Raw genomic sequence first — 16,912 nt, 5'->3', positions numbered from 1 at the left:
ATGACGGGATGAAAGAGGAGAGATTTAAAAAAGGAGAACAGAAGTGAGGATGAGGAGGTGAAGAAGGAGCGATGATGAAAGCACAGACAAGGGGTGGCCGAGAAACTAAAGTCGGTGTAACCACCGGATATACATTGTTCCAAATCTGTGACATGTTCACTGCTTTACTGTTTCTTTTTCTTTGTGTGAAAAATGGAAAAAGAACTGAGGCTGTCATCGAAAAGCTCAAACTGGGTGCGAGAAACATTTAAATGAAGCAAAGACAAAAACCGGACTGAATATAAAACATGTTTCAGGTTGGTCTTTTCCAGCCTGGCAGCTCGGTGAAATAAACCTGCTCTGAGCTGAGATTCTTATGAAATCAAAACAAAAGAGATTAATATGAAGGAATATTTTTACTGAGGTGAATTAAAAACAGGCTTAAAAACTAAAATATTAAAATGATTCCGTTTGAGTGAAATCTGAGGCTGTCTGCACTCATGGATTTTATTTAAATTCCAGATCAACTTATTAGAAATAAAAGGATCAAACTCAACATTTCAGGAAGAAATCTCTGGGGGAAAAATTTCAAACGTAAAAAAACCCGCTAAAATGATTTAAAAAAATGATAATGGAAGATTAAAACATGAGCCCGGGTCTCACCTCAAACTTTCGGTCCACTTTTTCCTGTGTATCTGTAAAATCGCTCCACTCACCCCCCCCCCCCCCCACCCCCCGGGTGTGAGAGAGGGGGGGAGAGAGAGCGGTTCCTCCCCGTTTTTACGCGCGTCAGCTTCCTCTCTGCCTTCAGAAGCTTCTCGGAGGTGCAGCTACTGGAAAACTTTTCCGTCTCTCTGGTCGTTGGTGCCGGTGTGGACCCACGTACACCCACACACCCCAACACCCTCACACACACACCCCTGCTGTCTCTGCGTCTTTACGCGCGAGCTTCACTTTGCGCAAAAGCGGTCGACCCTCGCGTGGAGTGCTCCTCCGTGCGCACTCATGGATGACGAGTTCCTCTCGAACCTTCCCGCGGAGGCTCTGAGCCCCAACTCCACGGAGGTACCCGGCCCGTGGTCGTCCGCGGACGGCGCGGAGACCGTACACTTCGTGGTGCGCTGCGTGATGACCTCCGTGTATATTCTGATCATCGTCGTGGGTCTGCTGGGCAACATCACGCTGGTGAAGATCTTCATCACCAACAGCGCCATGAGGAGCGTGCCCAACATCTTCATCTCCAGCCTGGCGGCGGGAGACCTGCTGCTGCTGGTCACCTGCGTGCCCGTGGACGCCTTCCGCTACTTCTCCGAGGAGTGGGTGTTCGGAGAGGCGGCGTGCAAACTCATCCCCGTCATCCAGCTCACCTCGGTCGGGGTGTCGGTGTTCACGCTCACTGCGCTCAGCGCTGACAGGTAGGAGAATCACGGGGGGCAAAATCACAGAGCTACAGTGTTTTCTCGCGGTGACGGTGTGACACCAGCAGTCTCACTCTGGTCTTTCACGGCACTGCGTGAAACTGTGAAAACTCAATGATTCAAATTTGAAGCAGTTTTTAGTGTCAAATTAAAAATGTGGAGGTTAAAATGAAAGCACCTGTAACAGCTGATAGTTTTACGGAGCATGCGCTCAATAACACCAGCAGGCTGAGCGGAAGGTGTAGCTCCTTATTAAACATGTTCTGTTTCATGCTTTTTCGATATTTCAGAGGTAAGGTCGCACAGTCAGATTGAATCCATCACACTCACGGTTAAAGCTGGCAGAAAAACCACACACTGAACTTTTTAAATGTGATTCACAGGGAATGAAAACTGCCAGATTTGCTGATTGGTTTAAAGCATGCAAGCTCTATCAGACTTTGGCTTCAATGTCCTCACACCGCTGTAAGAACCCCGACAGCCGTCTGCCGCCTCGCGGTCGTCTCCACCTTTAGGGCGGATCGGTCCGCCGGCTGCTGCAGGACTCTGTGCTCTGACTGTGATCGCATGGATGAGGTGCAGCTCTCCACTGTAACCTGATTACTGTACAGCAGCTGAATGAATCTGAAAAATCAGTGCACATTTTCTCAGTGTGGGAAAATATTAGTGAGCCATCTAATTAGCCTGCGATGTTCAGCGATGATGTTCTGTGGGAGTAGACGTCATTAGATTAAACTGCTGTAAAATGACTGCATGTGAATGTGCCATTTATCTGGAGCTGCAGACAAAGAGCCTCTGGAGCCTTGTGTGCATGAATATACCCGCTTTAAGCTGATTTGTGGCACAGCATTGATGAGTTTTAGATAATGTCCGAGAAATGAAAGAAACTCTGAGGATGAGAAAAAGCTTGGCAGGACTGCAACGGAGAGGCGTGGAAGAGGCGCTCTTAACCTTTTAATGAGTTTCAATGAGTTTCACCCTCAGCGAATGAAACAGAAAAGTGACAAAGTGCAGAAAATCACTGTCAGCAGTTTAAAATCAGACCATCAGAGTTTCTCACTGAGACTTTCAGAAACTGTGAGGTGTTGCAGACTAAGCTTGGAGGGTGTGCTTGGCTGACTGGATCAATAATCAGTGACTGCTGTTTGACTTTTAAGGCCAGACGTTTTGTTATCTTTGATAAATCGGTGCTCTCCCTCCTAAAAACTCACAGTTATTGTGGTTTTACTGTAGAGCTGAATGTGACACAGACTCAGAGCGGCAAGTTCTCTCTCCAAGTTCCATCTCGTGACCTTGGCGTGTTGGAGATGTGGCATCGACCCATGTTAAGTCTCTCTCCAGACATTACAGGCAGCTCATGACTGATGCTGCTTCAGCGTTTAAGACCTGCAGTCTAGACCAGACTGAAGACATGTTGGTGGTTACATATGTTTCTTTATATTAATTTAATATTATTATAAGATAATGATGAGATGAATAGTTGGCTGCCTCAGAATCAGTTTTATATAATTCAATGTTTTCTTGAACTCATTCATTTTCTGCATGTTTCCATCTCCACTGTTGCACTCTGAGCTCCTTTCCCCTTTAATTTCTTCTCACCCTCATTTCTTCACTCCCTCTGTGGAATTAACCCAGCAGACTCAGACTCTGTGGGGTTTGTTGTAGCTGATTCAGACTCATTTTTAGGAAGTGTGGACGTTTCTGGGAGAGCCTTAGCTGTCAGTTCATCCAGTGTTTTTGAGTTTTTGGGCCTTCTCGTTGGGTCGTTTAAATTTCCTATATGAATCTGAGTTTGTTCAATGCTTAGATTCACTTCCTGTATTATTTACTGTTTTTAGTTTTGTTCCTAACTGAGTTTAATTCTTAATTTTTCCCTGTTTAGTTATCACACTTCCTGTTTTACTTTAGTTTTGCTTTGGCTCGTCTTCTGTGATTCAGTTCAGCTGTGTTTCGTTCTTCCCACTCGTCTCCACTTCCCTGATTGGCCCTCTGTGTGTACACAGTCGCTGGCTGTTCTCCTGGTTTCCAGCCCTCATGTGTTTTCAAGTTTAAGGTTTCAGTTAGTTTACAGTTTTTGAACTTTATGTTTGACTGTTTGGATATTTTAAAAATTCATTTACTGACTTGCTTTAAGTTAACCTGTTTGCCTGCCTGAGAGTCTGCATTTGGTCCTTCTCTCTGCAAAACGTGATGTGACTGATATATCAATAGTGATGATATTGGCTGATATTAACTGTTTGCACACACTGCATTGATAATTGCTGATAAGCGACAGTAAAAAAGTAAAGAAGAGATGCTGAAACATCCTTCAGCCATGACGCTGATGTTTCCTAAAATGCTTGAGACGCGACCAAAACATGAACCTTAAACCGGATTAATACATTTTCTCATAAATAACTACACATAACAAATGTGAAGGAAATCTTTTGGTCGACATATTCAATTTTTGTGGGCAATCGTGGTTCAGGGGGTTGGGAAGCTCATCTTGTAATCGGAAGGTTGCTGGTTTGATCCCCAGCTCTGTCTGTCTTGGTCGTTGTGTCCTTGGGCAAGACACTTCACCTACCGCCTACTGGTGTTGGCCAGAGGGACCGATGGTGCGACATGGCAGCCTCGCTTCTGTCAGTCTGCCCCAGGGCAGCTGTGGCCACAACTGTAGCTTGCCTCCACCAGTGTGTGAATGAATAGTGGAATTGTAATGTAAAGTGCTTTGAGGGTCTCGAAAAGCGCTATATAAATGCAATCCATTATTATTATTATTTTTAAATCAGCCAGTATCTTCAGACTCAGCTGGGCTATAAGTTTTTGTGTATTCTTGATGGTTTGCTATACGATAAGAACTCTGGGATGTTTGGGCAGTCTTCAGCTGCTGGAAGAGCTGGCTCAGATCACAGTGAAGCTTACAGCAGTGAGGATCCACACACACAGAAACAGTTCTGCCCCTCAGAGCGGTTCATTCTGGACATTAAATATGAATGACCGCTGACACGTTTAAGGTCCGAGCACAGCCTGTTATTCAGGTCTATGCACAGGTGTGTGTGGGTTGTACATGTTTAGTGTGATTTATAAGGAGGAGGAGAGACGGGGATGAGCAGCAGCTGACAAGAAGGAATCAGAAAATTCTGGTTAAAAAGCTGAATGTGGTGGAAAGACGAGGTGAGAGAGAGCGTAGAAGGAAATGAGATCGAGGTCATCGGAAACAGCCAGAGTGTGGGCTTATTCCCACACATATTCTTCCCACTCGATATAATGCACATTTAGCCCACGTTAAACATTTCTTATGTTTGCCATTCATAAAACTTTAACCAGCAAAGGTTAAGTGCATTGTGCCGCATTAAATTTTAATCAGGTAACAACACGACATAGAGCCGGAGCGCACAGCGTCTGTCATGTGGAGCGATTTTATCTAAGATGTCAGGCTTCATGCTGAGATGTTTGGAAGTATTGTGGGTTCAAGCACAAGCTGTAAGTGTGGGTTTAGCTAACAGGTTAACAACACAACCCAGAAGCTTCATCCGTCCTGCAGGTGGAGTCATGGAATGGTTTGCATCAGGACCATCAGGAGCAGCAGCAACATTACTGCTGGACTGAGATCGGTGAGCGTGGAGAACACCAGAGTGCAGCGAACTCATCTCCGTGTTCAGGAAACCCGTTTGAGATGATCTGCAACACAACAGCTGTGTCCCAAAACGTCAGCTGCATCCTTCGGAGGACCCGGCCTTCGAGGTCTACGTGGGCCGGGTCCTTCGAAGACCGAGAAGGCCGGAAGTGCGAGGCTGTGAAATGGGACGGTCTAGCCTTCAGATTTGCGTCACCGCTGTGTCTGTGGAGTTTAATAAACTCGGCCTCTGCTCCTTGCTATCTAAAATATAACAGGACACTGGCGTAAATTCTCGACCGTCTCACACTTCTGTTTGATCAGTTTTCTGTTTGACGTTTAATTAGCTGTGTGAAAATCCCAGAGGAACCCACCCGATGGATTAATAAAGTTTTATTTAATCTAATAATCTAATAACTTTGATCTCAGCCAAACCGATTTACTCCGGAACAAATAAAACACCAAAAAAAGGCAAACAATTACATTTTTAAGTTATCTGAGTGACTTATATATCATGTTTAACCTGAGTAGCGAAAGAGCGGGGGTCTGAAAACGATGAAGCCGGGAGTCTGCTGCTCTTGCCGGCTCGAGTGACCATTGAACCTCCCGGCTTGCTATCGAGTGGGTGGGTAACAGACGTCTCCGAAAATGTCGGCGCACTTTTGCAAATATGCGATGTCTTGATAAACCAAGCAGATATTTGTAATTTACACAGCTACTTTCTCGCCTGAAAACATGTTAAAAGTTTATTTTGTGACCCAGAAAGATTAATAAGACTAATTTTAAAACTTAGTAGCGGCCGCCATTGTTGGCAGCTGAAATTTGGTTGGGCCGCGCTATGAATTCTGGGATATGGTGGGCCACGAAGGACACACCCGACCCATCCTTCAAATTCGAGGAAATGAAGGACGCATTTGTTGGCCGCATTTGAAGGAGTCGACGAATTGGGACAGCCTTCGTCGCCTGGCTGTGACGTAATCGGCCTTCAAATGCGGCCTCCGGAGGATGCAGCCGACGTTTTGGGACACAGCTAACGTGTTATCCTGCAGGAAGCAGCCATCACTGTGGTCATACAGGGAGGGGCGTGGTGACTGACAACACTCAGGCGGGCAGTGGTGTTTAAATGATGCTCAGCTGTAAAAGTCTCAGTGACTCCATCACACCACCATCAGCCCGAACGACCGATCCAAGGCAGAATGGATCCACACTGTTTACACCTGACCCTACCTTCCGATCACGACAGCAGAAATGGAGGCTAATCAGACCAACATTACTCCGGTCTTGTGTTGTTCAGTTTCCTGCTCTTAGGTGACAGCAGTGACACCTGGTGTGGTCTTCTGCCGCTTTGACGTCTGACATGTTGTGCATTCACAGATGCTCTTCTGCATACTTTGGTCTTAACGAGTGTTTTTGAGTTCCCTCTTCCTTCCTATCAGCTCGCAGCAGTCTGACCATTCTCCTCCGATCTTAGACTTCAGTTCCTTTTTTTCCTCTTTCTGCTGATGGGTCTGAACAGGTCACCTGTATGTGCCAGAATACACTGATTTGCTGCCATCCTATTGGCTGATTAGATATTTGCACTAATGAGCAGGTGAACAGGTGTAGGTAATGAAGCGTATAAAGGCTGAGTTACATGGGTGGAGGTAGGGCGGGTGGAGGCTAGGGTTCAGGTGTATTGGATTTGGCTCTCACTCACCGTGTGTGTCACAGTGTGCAGAGTGCAAATAGTGGACCCAGGTGCAGACAAACCAAAGCATAGAAACAAACTTAATGGGAACTCAAAACAAGCCATTTATTGTAGGCTGGACAAAGGTACAAAAGCAAAAGGCAAAGGCAAGACTAACAATAAACTAAACTGGGTGAGCTAAATAAAAAAAACTCAAAACAAGAACATAGACCTAGAACCTGGTATGAGAAAACTGAACCATAAGGATTTCACATGAATTCATGACCTGGAAACGAAACAGAAAATCTGACAAGGAATGACTGAAAACACACAGACTAAATACACACAGGAGGTGATCAGGGGAAGTGGAAACACATGGGGAAACAGCTGAGGCTAATCTGACATAACGAGACAAAGGAAGCAAAGCTGACTACACTGACACAGGACACAGACTTTCAAAATAAAACAGGAAACAGCATGGAACGATGTAGGCATGATAACACAAGCTAGAAGAAAAGAAACATGACAGACTAACGAAGAAGACCTAAGTGAAGCATAACTAGACTAGACTTAAGGCAACCAAATGATAATCCTATCACTTACCGTATTTCAAGGAATAACTTAAGAACTCAAAATGTAAACTGAAAACGCTAGGTCAGAGTCCCAGGATTGTGACAGTGTGTTTGCTTTGTGTTGGGAAAACTGGGTCAGCTGCAGGAACAGATTATGGTTTGGGGTCAAACACTCCTTGGCTCGCTGGAAGAGCCGGGAGTGAATGGTGATCAGGTACTGAAGGTTTGGACAAACTGATGCCACAAGAATGAAAACAGGCTCTTGAGATCTAGACTGGAAAATCTGCTGAGAGCTACAGTTTACTTGGATTCCACAAAATAAACGTAAAAATCTGCTGTCACATAAGCAGGAGCACTGCTTTTAAGAAAAGAAGAAGAAGAAGAATAGCTCTTTATTGTCATTGTTACAAAAACAATGAAAGGCAGTTTGGCATCTCTCCATGTGTGTGAAGTACACAATAGCATAAGTGTTTACACAATAACACAGACAAATTTACATTTACACAAGAAATATATGTACAAGTTATACATACACCTGCATACATACGGATACGCCCATGCATACATACACGCACATACACACATACATGCATGCGTACATACGTACACACACATATTTCCACATACACGCTTACATTTATATATATATATATATACACAAACACACAGGTGCACTGTGAGGTGCAGTGTGATCAGTGATATTCAGTGTTGGGTAAGTTACTTTAAATTAGTAACTTAGTTACATTACTAGTTACTTCTCTAAAAAAGTAACTCAGTTACTTCAAGTTACTCGTTACTTTCAGAGTAACTAGTTACTAGGGAAAGTAACTTTGGTTTTACTCAGAATTCTCTTGTTAATGTGTTGCTTCCGTAACTGGATACCCAGCAAGATTGCCAGTCTTCTAGCTTGCTTACTTGCCACAAGTGCACTGTGCCACCTACCAATAGAAAGGAAAAAATAATGTGCAGATTTCCACGAGAGAAATCCCACGCCTGGACCGTCGTTGACCATGATTCTAGCCTGCTTTTTACATCCAACACAAAAACTGCAGTTGTGGTGCTTTTGATTGTACTCAGAACTTGGAAATTCTGCCTTCTGAATAGGAAGATGTAGGTAACACCAGACTGCAGATGAGCTGCATACAGAGCTGGACTGGGACAAAAAAATCGTCCCGGGCATTTTGACTAGAGACCGGCCCACCATTATAGGAAAAATCATAAAGCCTTTGAATGAAAATAAACACTGTTGTGACAGTGATGTACGCTGTTCTGATGGTATATATGTATCAATCTATCAATTGTTTGTTGTAAGACTCAGATAATTATTTTTTTAAAAGCGAGACATTTTAAATGAGAATAATAAAGAAAAGTATTTCCTTGTCCCCCCCTTCCCTGTTAATGCCCTACCTGGCCCCCTGGCAACACTTTGCTAGACCCGCCCCTGCACAGTTACCAGCTGTCGTAGAAAAGGATCCTGGTGTTATTTGTATCTCAGAAACAGTTCATAACTTCAACTCATTCATGTCACCTAAAAGGTAAACCTGTTTCTCCATCACCTGTTCAGCTCTGATGATTCAGTAAGGACATCTCCTGGTTTCATCTTCATGTTTCCCTCTCGGATAACCAAACTGATATCATGACCAGCAGCTTTACAGCTGTGGCTCCAGCAAACATCAGCTGATACTAGAAATTAATATTAAATAAATTCTAACAACAGCTGATCAAGCTTAAACGTGCTGCTGTTGTTTAGCGCGACATCCGCTGGTTTCCTCTTTCTGGCGCAAAGTGGGCGATAAATAAACAAGAGAGAAAAGCCGATCAGCTGATCATTGATCAGTTTCGTGATTGAAGTAGAAACGGGAGAGAATGAGAGAAGAAGAGGCAGCTGTGCAGCTCCAGCTTTGTGTCTTTTTCATTGTAGCTGAAGTCCGGGACAAACTGTGTTCCTTTTCACCTCAGTACGAAACGCGTAATATTTTCTCTGAATACGAGACGATTCTGTTTTTTAGGGGACGGTTGGCAACTCTAATAATTAACCGTATGAACAAAATAAAGTTCAACATCAGTAACATAGCACCCACCCAGCTGTATAGAAACTCCGTCATGCTAGCTAGCACGCAGTACGAAAATGTCAGCATACCGAAAATAAACTGCACATAAACTTGGTTTATATCTGACTATAGACTGCAGGTCATAACTTCTTACCTGAAGTTCAGTTCACCTGATACTCGGACCGGCGGCCGCTTCGGGTCTCTCCTCTTGCCTCCCTTTTCCTTCATCCACCTGCTGCCTCCACCACTTGCTAATGTTACTGAATCTGTGGAAGCTCCGCGATAGCCACCACACTAAGTAACGAATAACGAGCCTATCTAAATCCCAGTAACGAGTAACGCGTTCCTGGTTTTGGCATAATAACTAGTTACCGTGCTTGTTACCACAATAATAACGTAGTTACTGTAACGCGTTACTTAATAACGCGTTAGTCCCAACACTGGTGATATTGCACATCGAGTGTGTGTGTGTGTGTGGGGGGGGTGATATTGCACATTGGGGGGGGGGGGGGTGCTGTTACAACTATAATAAATAGCAGTATAATAAATACAGTTTAAAGAGGTAGGGATGTTGGTTGCATTAAAGTATACATAGAAATACAGTTTATAAATAAAGTGTAATGTCCATGGGTGTTGGCAGTGCAGTTGAGGGTGGAGGTAGGGCATGTTTGACAGCCTGTGGGTAAAAACTTCTATTGCTCTGCTGCCCTCACCACCCGCTGCAGTTTCCTCTTGTCCTCCGCGGTGCAGCAGTTGAACCAGAGTGTGCAACAGTAAGTCAGAAGGCTCTCGATGGTGGAGTGGTAGAAGTTTACTAGCAGTCTCTGAGGTAACTGGGCCTGACACAGTTTCCTGAGAAAGTACAGCCTTTGTTGTGCTTTCCCTACCTGGTGGGAAATGTTTGTGGACCAGGTAAGGTCGGCCGAGATGTGGACTCCGAGGAACTTAAAGTTTTCTAGAGTGCTCAGATCGCTTTGTTCTTCTGAAGTCGATTACCATCTCCTTGGTCTTGGCTGTATTCAGATGCAGGTTGTTGTTTTCACACCATTGCTTGAGATGCTGAACCTCCTCTCTGTATGCTGATTCATTGTTGTTGTCAAACAGTCATGGGTGAAAAGTGAGTATAAGAGGGGACTGAGGACACACCCCTGTGGGACACCTACGTTCAGAGTGAGGGTGGAGGAGGTGTGCGCTCCCATTCTGACGTCCTGGGGTCTGTTGCTCAGGAAGTCCAATATCCAGCTGCACAGTGAGCTGCTGAGTCCTAAGTTGCTTAGTTTATTAACCAGTTTGTGGGATTGAACTGTATTGAAGGCAGAGCTGAAGTCCACAAACAGCATTCTCACATAGGTGTTACTACTGTCTAGATGTGTGAGGGTTGAGTGAAGAGCTGTTATTATGGCGTCCTCTGTCGACCTGTTTGCCCTGTATGCAAACTGGTATGGATCGAGGTTTACAGGGATGGCAGCTTTAATGTGTGACATGATGAGTTGCTTTAAAGCCCGGCTGTCAGCAGCGCTGCAGTGTGATGAGATATTAGACAAATGCAAACAGCTGAGCAAACAGAGCTGGCCTTCTGAAGTTCTCAAAAGCATTTCAATTTTCATCGATAAATACTTAAGCAGTAGCTACTACACCGCCTCCTCTGCCTGTAAATCCTGTCGTGGCCGTCCTCTGACGGGTGGAGCTATGTGGCTGCTGTCCCTGCGCTTCAGAGGAGAACAACTTTTTAATTTATGCTCTCAGCGACGTATGTGTGTGTGTGTGCATGTGTGTGTATGTGTGTATGTGTGTGTGTGTGCGTGTGTGTATGTGTGTATGTGTGTGTATGTGTGTATGTGTGTGCGTGTGTGTGTATGTGTGTGTGTGTGTGTGTGTGTGTGTGGGCTCCAACATTGCTTCCTTCCACCGTGAAACATGTTATTTCCTTTCCGCTCGTCATCTCATTACTCCTGCCCAGCGATCACTCCGAGCCTGAACAACGAAGAGAAACCAGTCTGATGACGCATGAAACACTCCTTTAATTATCTCCTAACGGCCTAATTCTCTGTGAAATCTTCTGCCCTCTGACTCACTTCAGCCCGCCGTGATGAGATAAAGCAGAGAGTTGTCTGTGCTTTGAATCCAAGGTCAGCTCCGTCTGGAAACAAACAAGAAAACGCCAGAACCGCGATGCGTTTGGGGACGTAAACCGAAGCTGACAGCCACATCTCCCTGCGGGCGCCACAGGGACTAATGGGCTTCTGAAGTGAAATTCAATTTGCCCACGACATTTATAAACCACATAAAGCAGCGTAACATCCAATAAAGTGTATGTGCTGGACCGCAGGCGGGTATGAGAGAAGCTTGGATTTTCAGATAAGTGCGAATAAAGTTAAAATGTCGTCTTAGATCGATACAACAAGCAGGATCTCGCTCTGTAGAGCTTGGCACGTGAACTCCTCTAAAATCCAGTAAACCCACATTTCCAGTTGTCTGAGAACTGGCAGACTGATAAAAGGCTTTTGATATTGAATGACGTTCATCAGTCTTGCGGTGGTCATCACTCTGCTGATCAGAGTTCGTCTAGTGGACAAACTCGTACTTGTTGTTTCATTTGGGACCTGTGAGAGTTTATCAATTCTCATTCACACGTATCACCTTTTAATCACACTGCACCTCGCCAAGGTGCTCATTTTACAGACCTTTCAAGTCCATTTTGGGGGGTACAGTACTGTGCAAAAGTCTTGAACCACCATGATTTCTTTATATTTTGCAAGGAAAACAGAAACAGGCGCAGCAATTATTGAAACATGGAAATACAACCAATCAGACGCTTTTCACATGTTACTGCATGGTGGATTCAAATCTGATGGTACTTTTCATGTGTTCATGATTCATCAGTTTATCAAAGAGCTCCAACACCACTGACTGACATGCAGCTGAAACCATGACAGAGCCTCCACCGTGTCTCACAGACGGCTGTAGACTCTCACTGTTGGACCTCACTTTAATTTTAGCCACCAAAAACCTGTTGTTTGGTCTTTTTTGATTGGATGTGACACAGTAAAAAATGATGAGCTGGGAGTGACAGAGTGCTCTCACTAATGTGATAACCTGCTACATATACTGTGACACTGCAGTGGCTCTTATGAAATAATTATTTTATGACCCACACCTCTGTCGAAAATCTCACTCTGTGCTGTAGTACTAAAGATGACCAAACATTTACACGTGTTCACATACTTTGATGCACTTTGTGTTTCTTACATCTTTAGAAAATGGTCATCTGCATCAAGCTCTGACGTTTTTCTGGGTGACAGGTTTGAGTCAGGGCGTCACACCTGCTGGACCGTGATATCCTTCGTTTGGTTTTGGGGTATGTTAAACAGGTTATGAATCGATCATGTGCTTGGTTGTTAAACGTTAATGGAAAGTGTGGGAAACGTATGAATTGATGCTGTGTCATACTTCACACTCTGTGAGCCGTGCACATGAGGCCATCTGTATGTGAAAAAGTGGATTCTTTTTAATCCAGCTTACATTTCACTTGATGAGATGAAGGCAGCGCTGAGCGCAGAGTGAGTCAGAGAGAAAGTGAAAGTGAACAGAGGGAAACGCCAGCGTTTGCTTTACGAGTGGCCGTCAGTCCAAACTGGGATCATAAATTGCCACTTGAACAGATGAATGAAGTCAACTTTCAGCTCAAACATGCTGCTACTTACAACTTATTCTGGTTTTAATTATTCACTGTGAGCTCAGGACAGATGGTTAGTTTTACATCAGCATCCTAATATTTTGCACAGCACTTTTATTTTTCACCACTTTCTTTGCTTTCAGTGTCCAAAATTTACTCTGAGACATTAAAAAGTTTCATTCCAAGCCGTGAAGCAGTGTCACAGTTCTGTCTGTCTGTCTCTCTGCAAACAGTCTGGTGATATCTTGCTTTTGCTCTAGCATCACCGTTAGAACTTTTTCTATCAACCTCGGCTGATTTACTGCCACTTAACTAATGATAGATTTAGATACACAAAAGCAGCATCGAGGTCGACAGTAAGCATGTTCAGGCCCTCATTCACAGACAGTTAGTGCCACTTTAACCAAGCATGACTGATCTTTGCAGGGGTGTTTTCAGGACCTTAGGTTTATGCATATAGTGTGATTGGTCTGACACTTAAACATGCAGGGTGGTGTTAAATAATTAAAATCAAATCACCATGTTCTCCCAAACATAACCAATAGATGAAATGAAAAGAGAAACATGGGAGGAAGAAAACAAACTGAAGGAGGTGAGCCAGAGTCTTCTGGTTCACCCTGTGATGCATCCATCATTCCAGTCCCACTGAAAATGAGGTGCATCATAAGTCATTTAAAAAGCTTTAATGGTAAACTAGTCTCTCAGGAAAATCTAGGAAAATATTTCTGTGCTCTTCATCAGCGTCATGAGCTTGACTTGCAGTTTCAGCAACCTGTGTTTTAACTGCTATGCATTTGGTCTGATCACGCTGTGTGTGCATATGCGATGCTTTTAAAGACCCGAGCCAACAGCAGAAACTGAAGCACAAACAGAGATACTTCTGCTCTGATTGAAGGTCACGGATCTCGAGTGCATGCGTGTCTGTGTGTGCTTGTCTTGTACAGTCAAGGTAAAGGTCAGTACTTTATGTGAAATGCATGGGACCAGATCAAGTCTGCAGAATGGTAATGCAGCTGGAATCCACTTTAAATCTGGGGTTTGACCTTTGCATGCAAACTCAGAAGAAGAAAGGAAACAGGAGCAGATGTACATTAATACAGCATCAGGCTGTCGAAGGAGGTCTGTCTTCACTCTCTGTTTGTCTGTTGACTTTGGTGTTTGCATGTTTTGTGGAGCCATCCAACATTAATAATCAAAAGGAAAGAAAAGGATTTCCAACACCTTGCTTCAGCCTCTGTTCTTTTCTGTGTAAACTTTGGTAAATGTTTCTGAAGCTGTGCTCATGCTTTCCCAAAGCTACCTGAAGCTATCCACACAGAAACGGCTGTTCCCGATATCTGCAGGATGTCTACAGATTTCTACAGAAGTGTGCAGGAGACCAAACATGCACGAGTCAAGGAAGACTGAGATCTTGTTGCACTGTTCATTGAGTATCACAGGCCTCAGTCACACAGGCAAGGAGACCTATCGGTCTCCAACCATCCACTGTAATGGAAAGACGTGTGTTTGCCTGACTATCCTGCAGTCGTTGTATGAAACTGGTTGCAAAGAGGCATGCACTGCTACACTGGAAGCCTCCTTGTGACTGCTGCCGTCCCTAACAGGTTGCTATAACTGCCAGACTTTCTGTAGGCCTTCGTGACTGAGGCACTGAATGGTGATTATACTCTGTTGTAGATACAAACAGTTCACCTGAGGGGCAGAGCTGCTCTCTGGACGAGTCTGTGCAGCTGCAAAAAACTGGTAGGCACGTGGACATCCACTCGTTGTTTGATGATGACCTCAGCAGACCCAAAGATGCAGAAACTATAACGCCTGTGTGATTGTACCTTCATCCTACTATGGTTTATGGGTTTGTACCATCTATCACACCACCATTGTACACTTCAGAGGGACTACTTAACTACTTTACGAACTTATCACAGTTTCTTTTTTTTTTTTAATTCAACCTAAATATAGAAGCAATAATGGTGATAAAATAAGTACAATCTATAATTTGGCTATACACAGACTCCAGTTACTGCACTTTAAATCTAAAAGTAATGGCATAAATAATGTGGTCCAATAATAATCCATCCATCCATCCATCCATCCATATCCATCTGTCCATCTGTCCAATAATAAGCTCTATGAGGTCCATTTGTGTAGAATTTGCCTATAGGGACAGAGTGAAGCAGATGGCAGATTTTATATGAAATCTATGAATATTTTAGGTCCTAGAAATGGTTGTCATGCAGTATGGGTGTTTTCTGATGTGATTAATAATTTCATAAAAAGCGTGGGTACAAAAATGGTTTAGTTTAGGTTTGGAGAATGTGGTGATCATCTCACTGAGCACAGATCGCTCTGTTTTGGATATTCTCTTTAAAAAACTGCTGAAACAACTGAAGGTGACTCGGACTAAATGAATGAATAATTTCCTTCGATGACGTGAAAGGAAGCCTCTGTAATCAGAAGCCCTGCAGGGGCTCCTGTTCCTGTGTATTTACCAGCAGACGCCGTCGTCGTCCCTCTGAAACACCATGATATCAGCATGTTAACTGGAAACTCATTTCCTGATCGCACAGCTGCGAGCAGCGATCCAGCTGTGTGTCTGACCCTGATGGCCTCTAATGAGCCCCTAACGAGCCTAAAGGCCACTAACGAGCTCATAATGGCTCCTAACTCGCCTGAAGGTCCTTGAAGAGGATAACAAGCCTAATGCATAATTAGCATGGTGATTGGAGTGGCTATTGGAGCCTCGTTTGTTTCCCGTCAAGATGATGCACAGAAGTACCCCGTTCAATCCTCAAACCTATGAGGCGATCGGTGCCGGGGGCCCAAACCCTTCAACAGAAAGCTGGTCAGAGGCTGTAAAGCTCTGAACATCGCAGTATGTGAGAACACATTAAAAACTAGCTGGCTTTTCTTTCTGCCTCTTTTCCTTCAGCCTGTCTGTTGCCAACACTCAGAGGCAGAAACCTTTGCTGGCTTTAGGTCCTCATCATCAGGCAACCTTTCATTTAGCATGGATGATTGAAGAAATGTCAAGGCTTTACCGAGCAGCCATCCACAGAGCTCTATGTACATCCAACCCAACCAAAAGTCCATTTACTCCTGCAGGAACGTCTTTGACATCTGACTGGTTTACAGAGCTCTCAGGGTCCCCCCCTTTAGCACATAAATGTGAAGTTCTGTGGTGGATTTTGGGGAAACTATACCATGTGTCAGTTGGAAATGTAGAGTGTGCATGCATAACAGTTCACAGGTGTTCACCTGGCAGGTCAGCCTCCTCATTTTTTGTCATGTATTAGTGGTTTTGCTGTGGTACAAGCACATGAGCAAATTCTATAACACTGGAACTAGAAAGGTCCAAACCAACAGTTACCGTCCTCTGAGATCTGTGAATGGAATTTTTTTTTTTTCCAGGTTTGACCCTCGTAAAAAATGGAGAGATCGCTGACCTTCAGCAGGACAGCCATGACAGAATATTAGACTTGATGTTTAGCTGTGTTTTCAAATGCACACAGGGAGCTGGATTTCATGCATTTATGAAGTTTTATATAAGAAACTGAACCTCAGAGGAAATCCATCTGTGAGCGGAAACAATGAACTCCCATAGCCGTTGAATCTAATGCTGAATGTAATGGTAAAAACTACCCCGCCCCTATTTAAACAGTGAACATGGGGGGGCTGGGGATGGGTGGATGAGGGGCTAGGGCACCGTTTCCTCCCATTCCCTCTGGGAATTCCCAGCAGGCCTTTGCAGTCTCTCTTTGGTGGTCTCAGCTGTGTTGATGGTGTATCATTAGATTGCCAGATTGTCCTGTAACTTAAACTCAGTACTTAAACCATGATGGGAATAATTAACTTGTAACAGCATCAGCGTGATTCAGCACTGAGGGGCAAATGAGGACTGTGTCACGAGGTTTGGCTCCAGTAATGATGCAGTGATAATTACAGCACGAGAAAA

At 44.2% G+C, this 16,912-nt stretch overlaps 1 protein-coding gene across 1 annotated transcript in view; it reads left to right on the top strand.

The window, feature by feature from the left end:
- The first annotated feature begins 905 nt into the window (after positions 1–905).
- Positions 906–16,912, top strand: part of nmbr (neuromedin B receptor) — a 66,385-nt gene continuing 50,378 nt past the window's right edge. Inside the window, exon 1 of the mRNA XM_063496388.1 lies at positions 906–1,394. Coding sequence (XP_063352458.1) covers positions 985–1,394 — 410 coding nt within the window. The 5' untranslated portion in view covers positions 906–984. The remainder of the gene's footprint in view (positions 1,395–16,912) is intronic.

Source organism: Pelmatolapia mariae, linkage group LG15 (assembly GCF_036321145.2).
Source record: "Pelmatolapia mariae isolate MD_Pm_ZW linkage group LG15, Pm_UMD_F_2, whole genome shotgun sequence".
NCBI lineage: Eukaryota > Metazoa > Chordata > Actinopteri > Cichliformes > Cichlidae > Pelmatolapia > Pelmatolapia mariae.
Note: the sequence above shows the minus strand (reverse complement) of the source record. Positions and strands in the feature narration are given on the sequence as shown.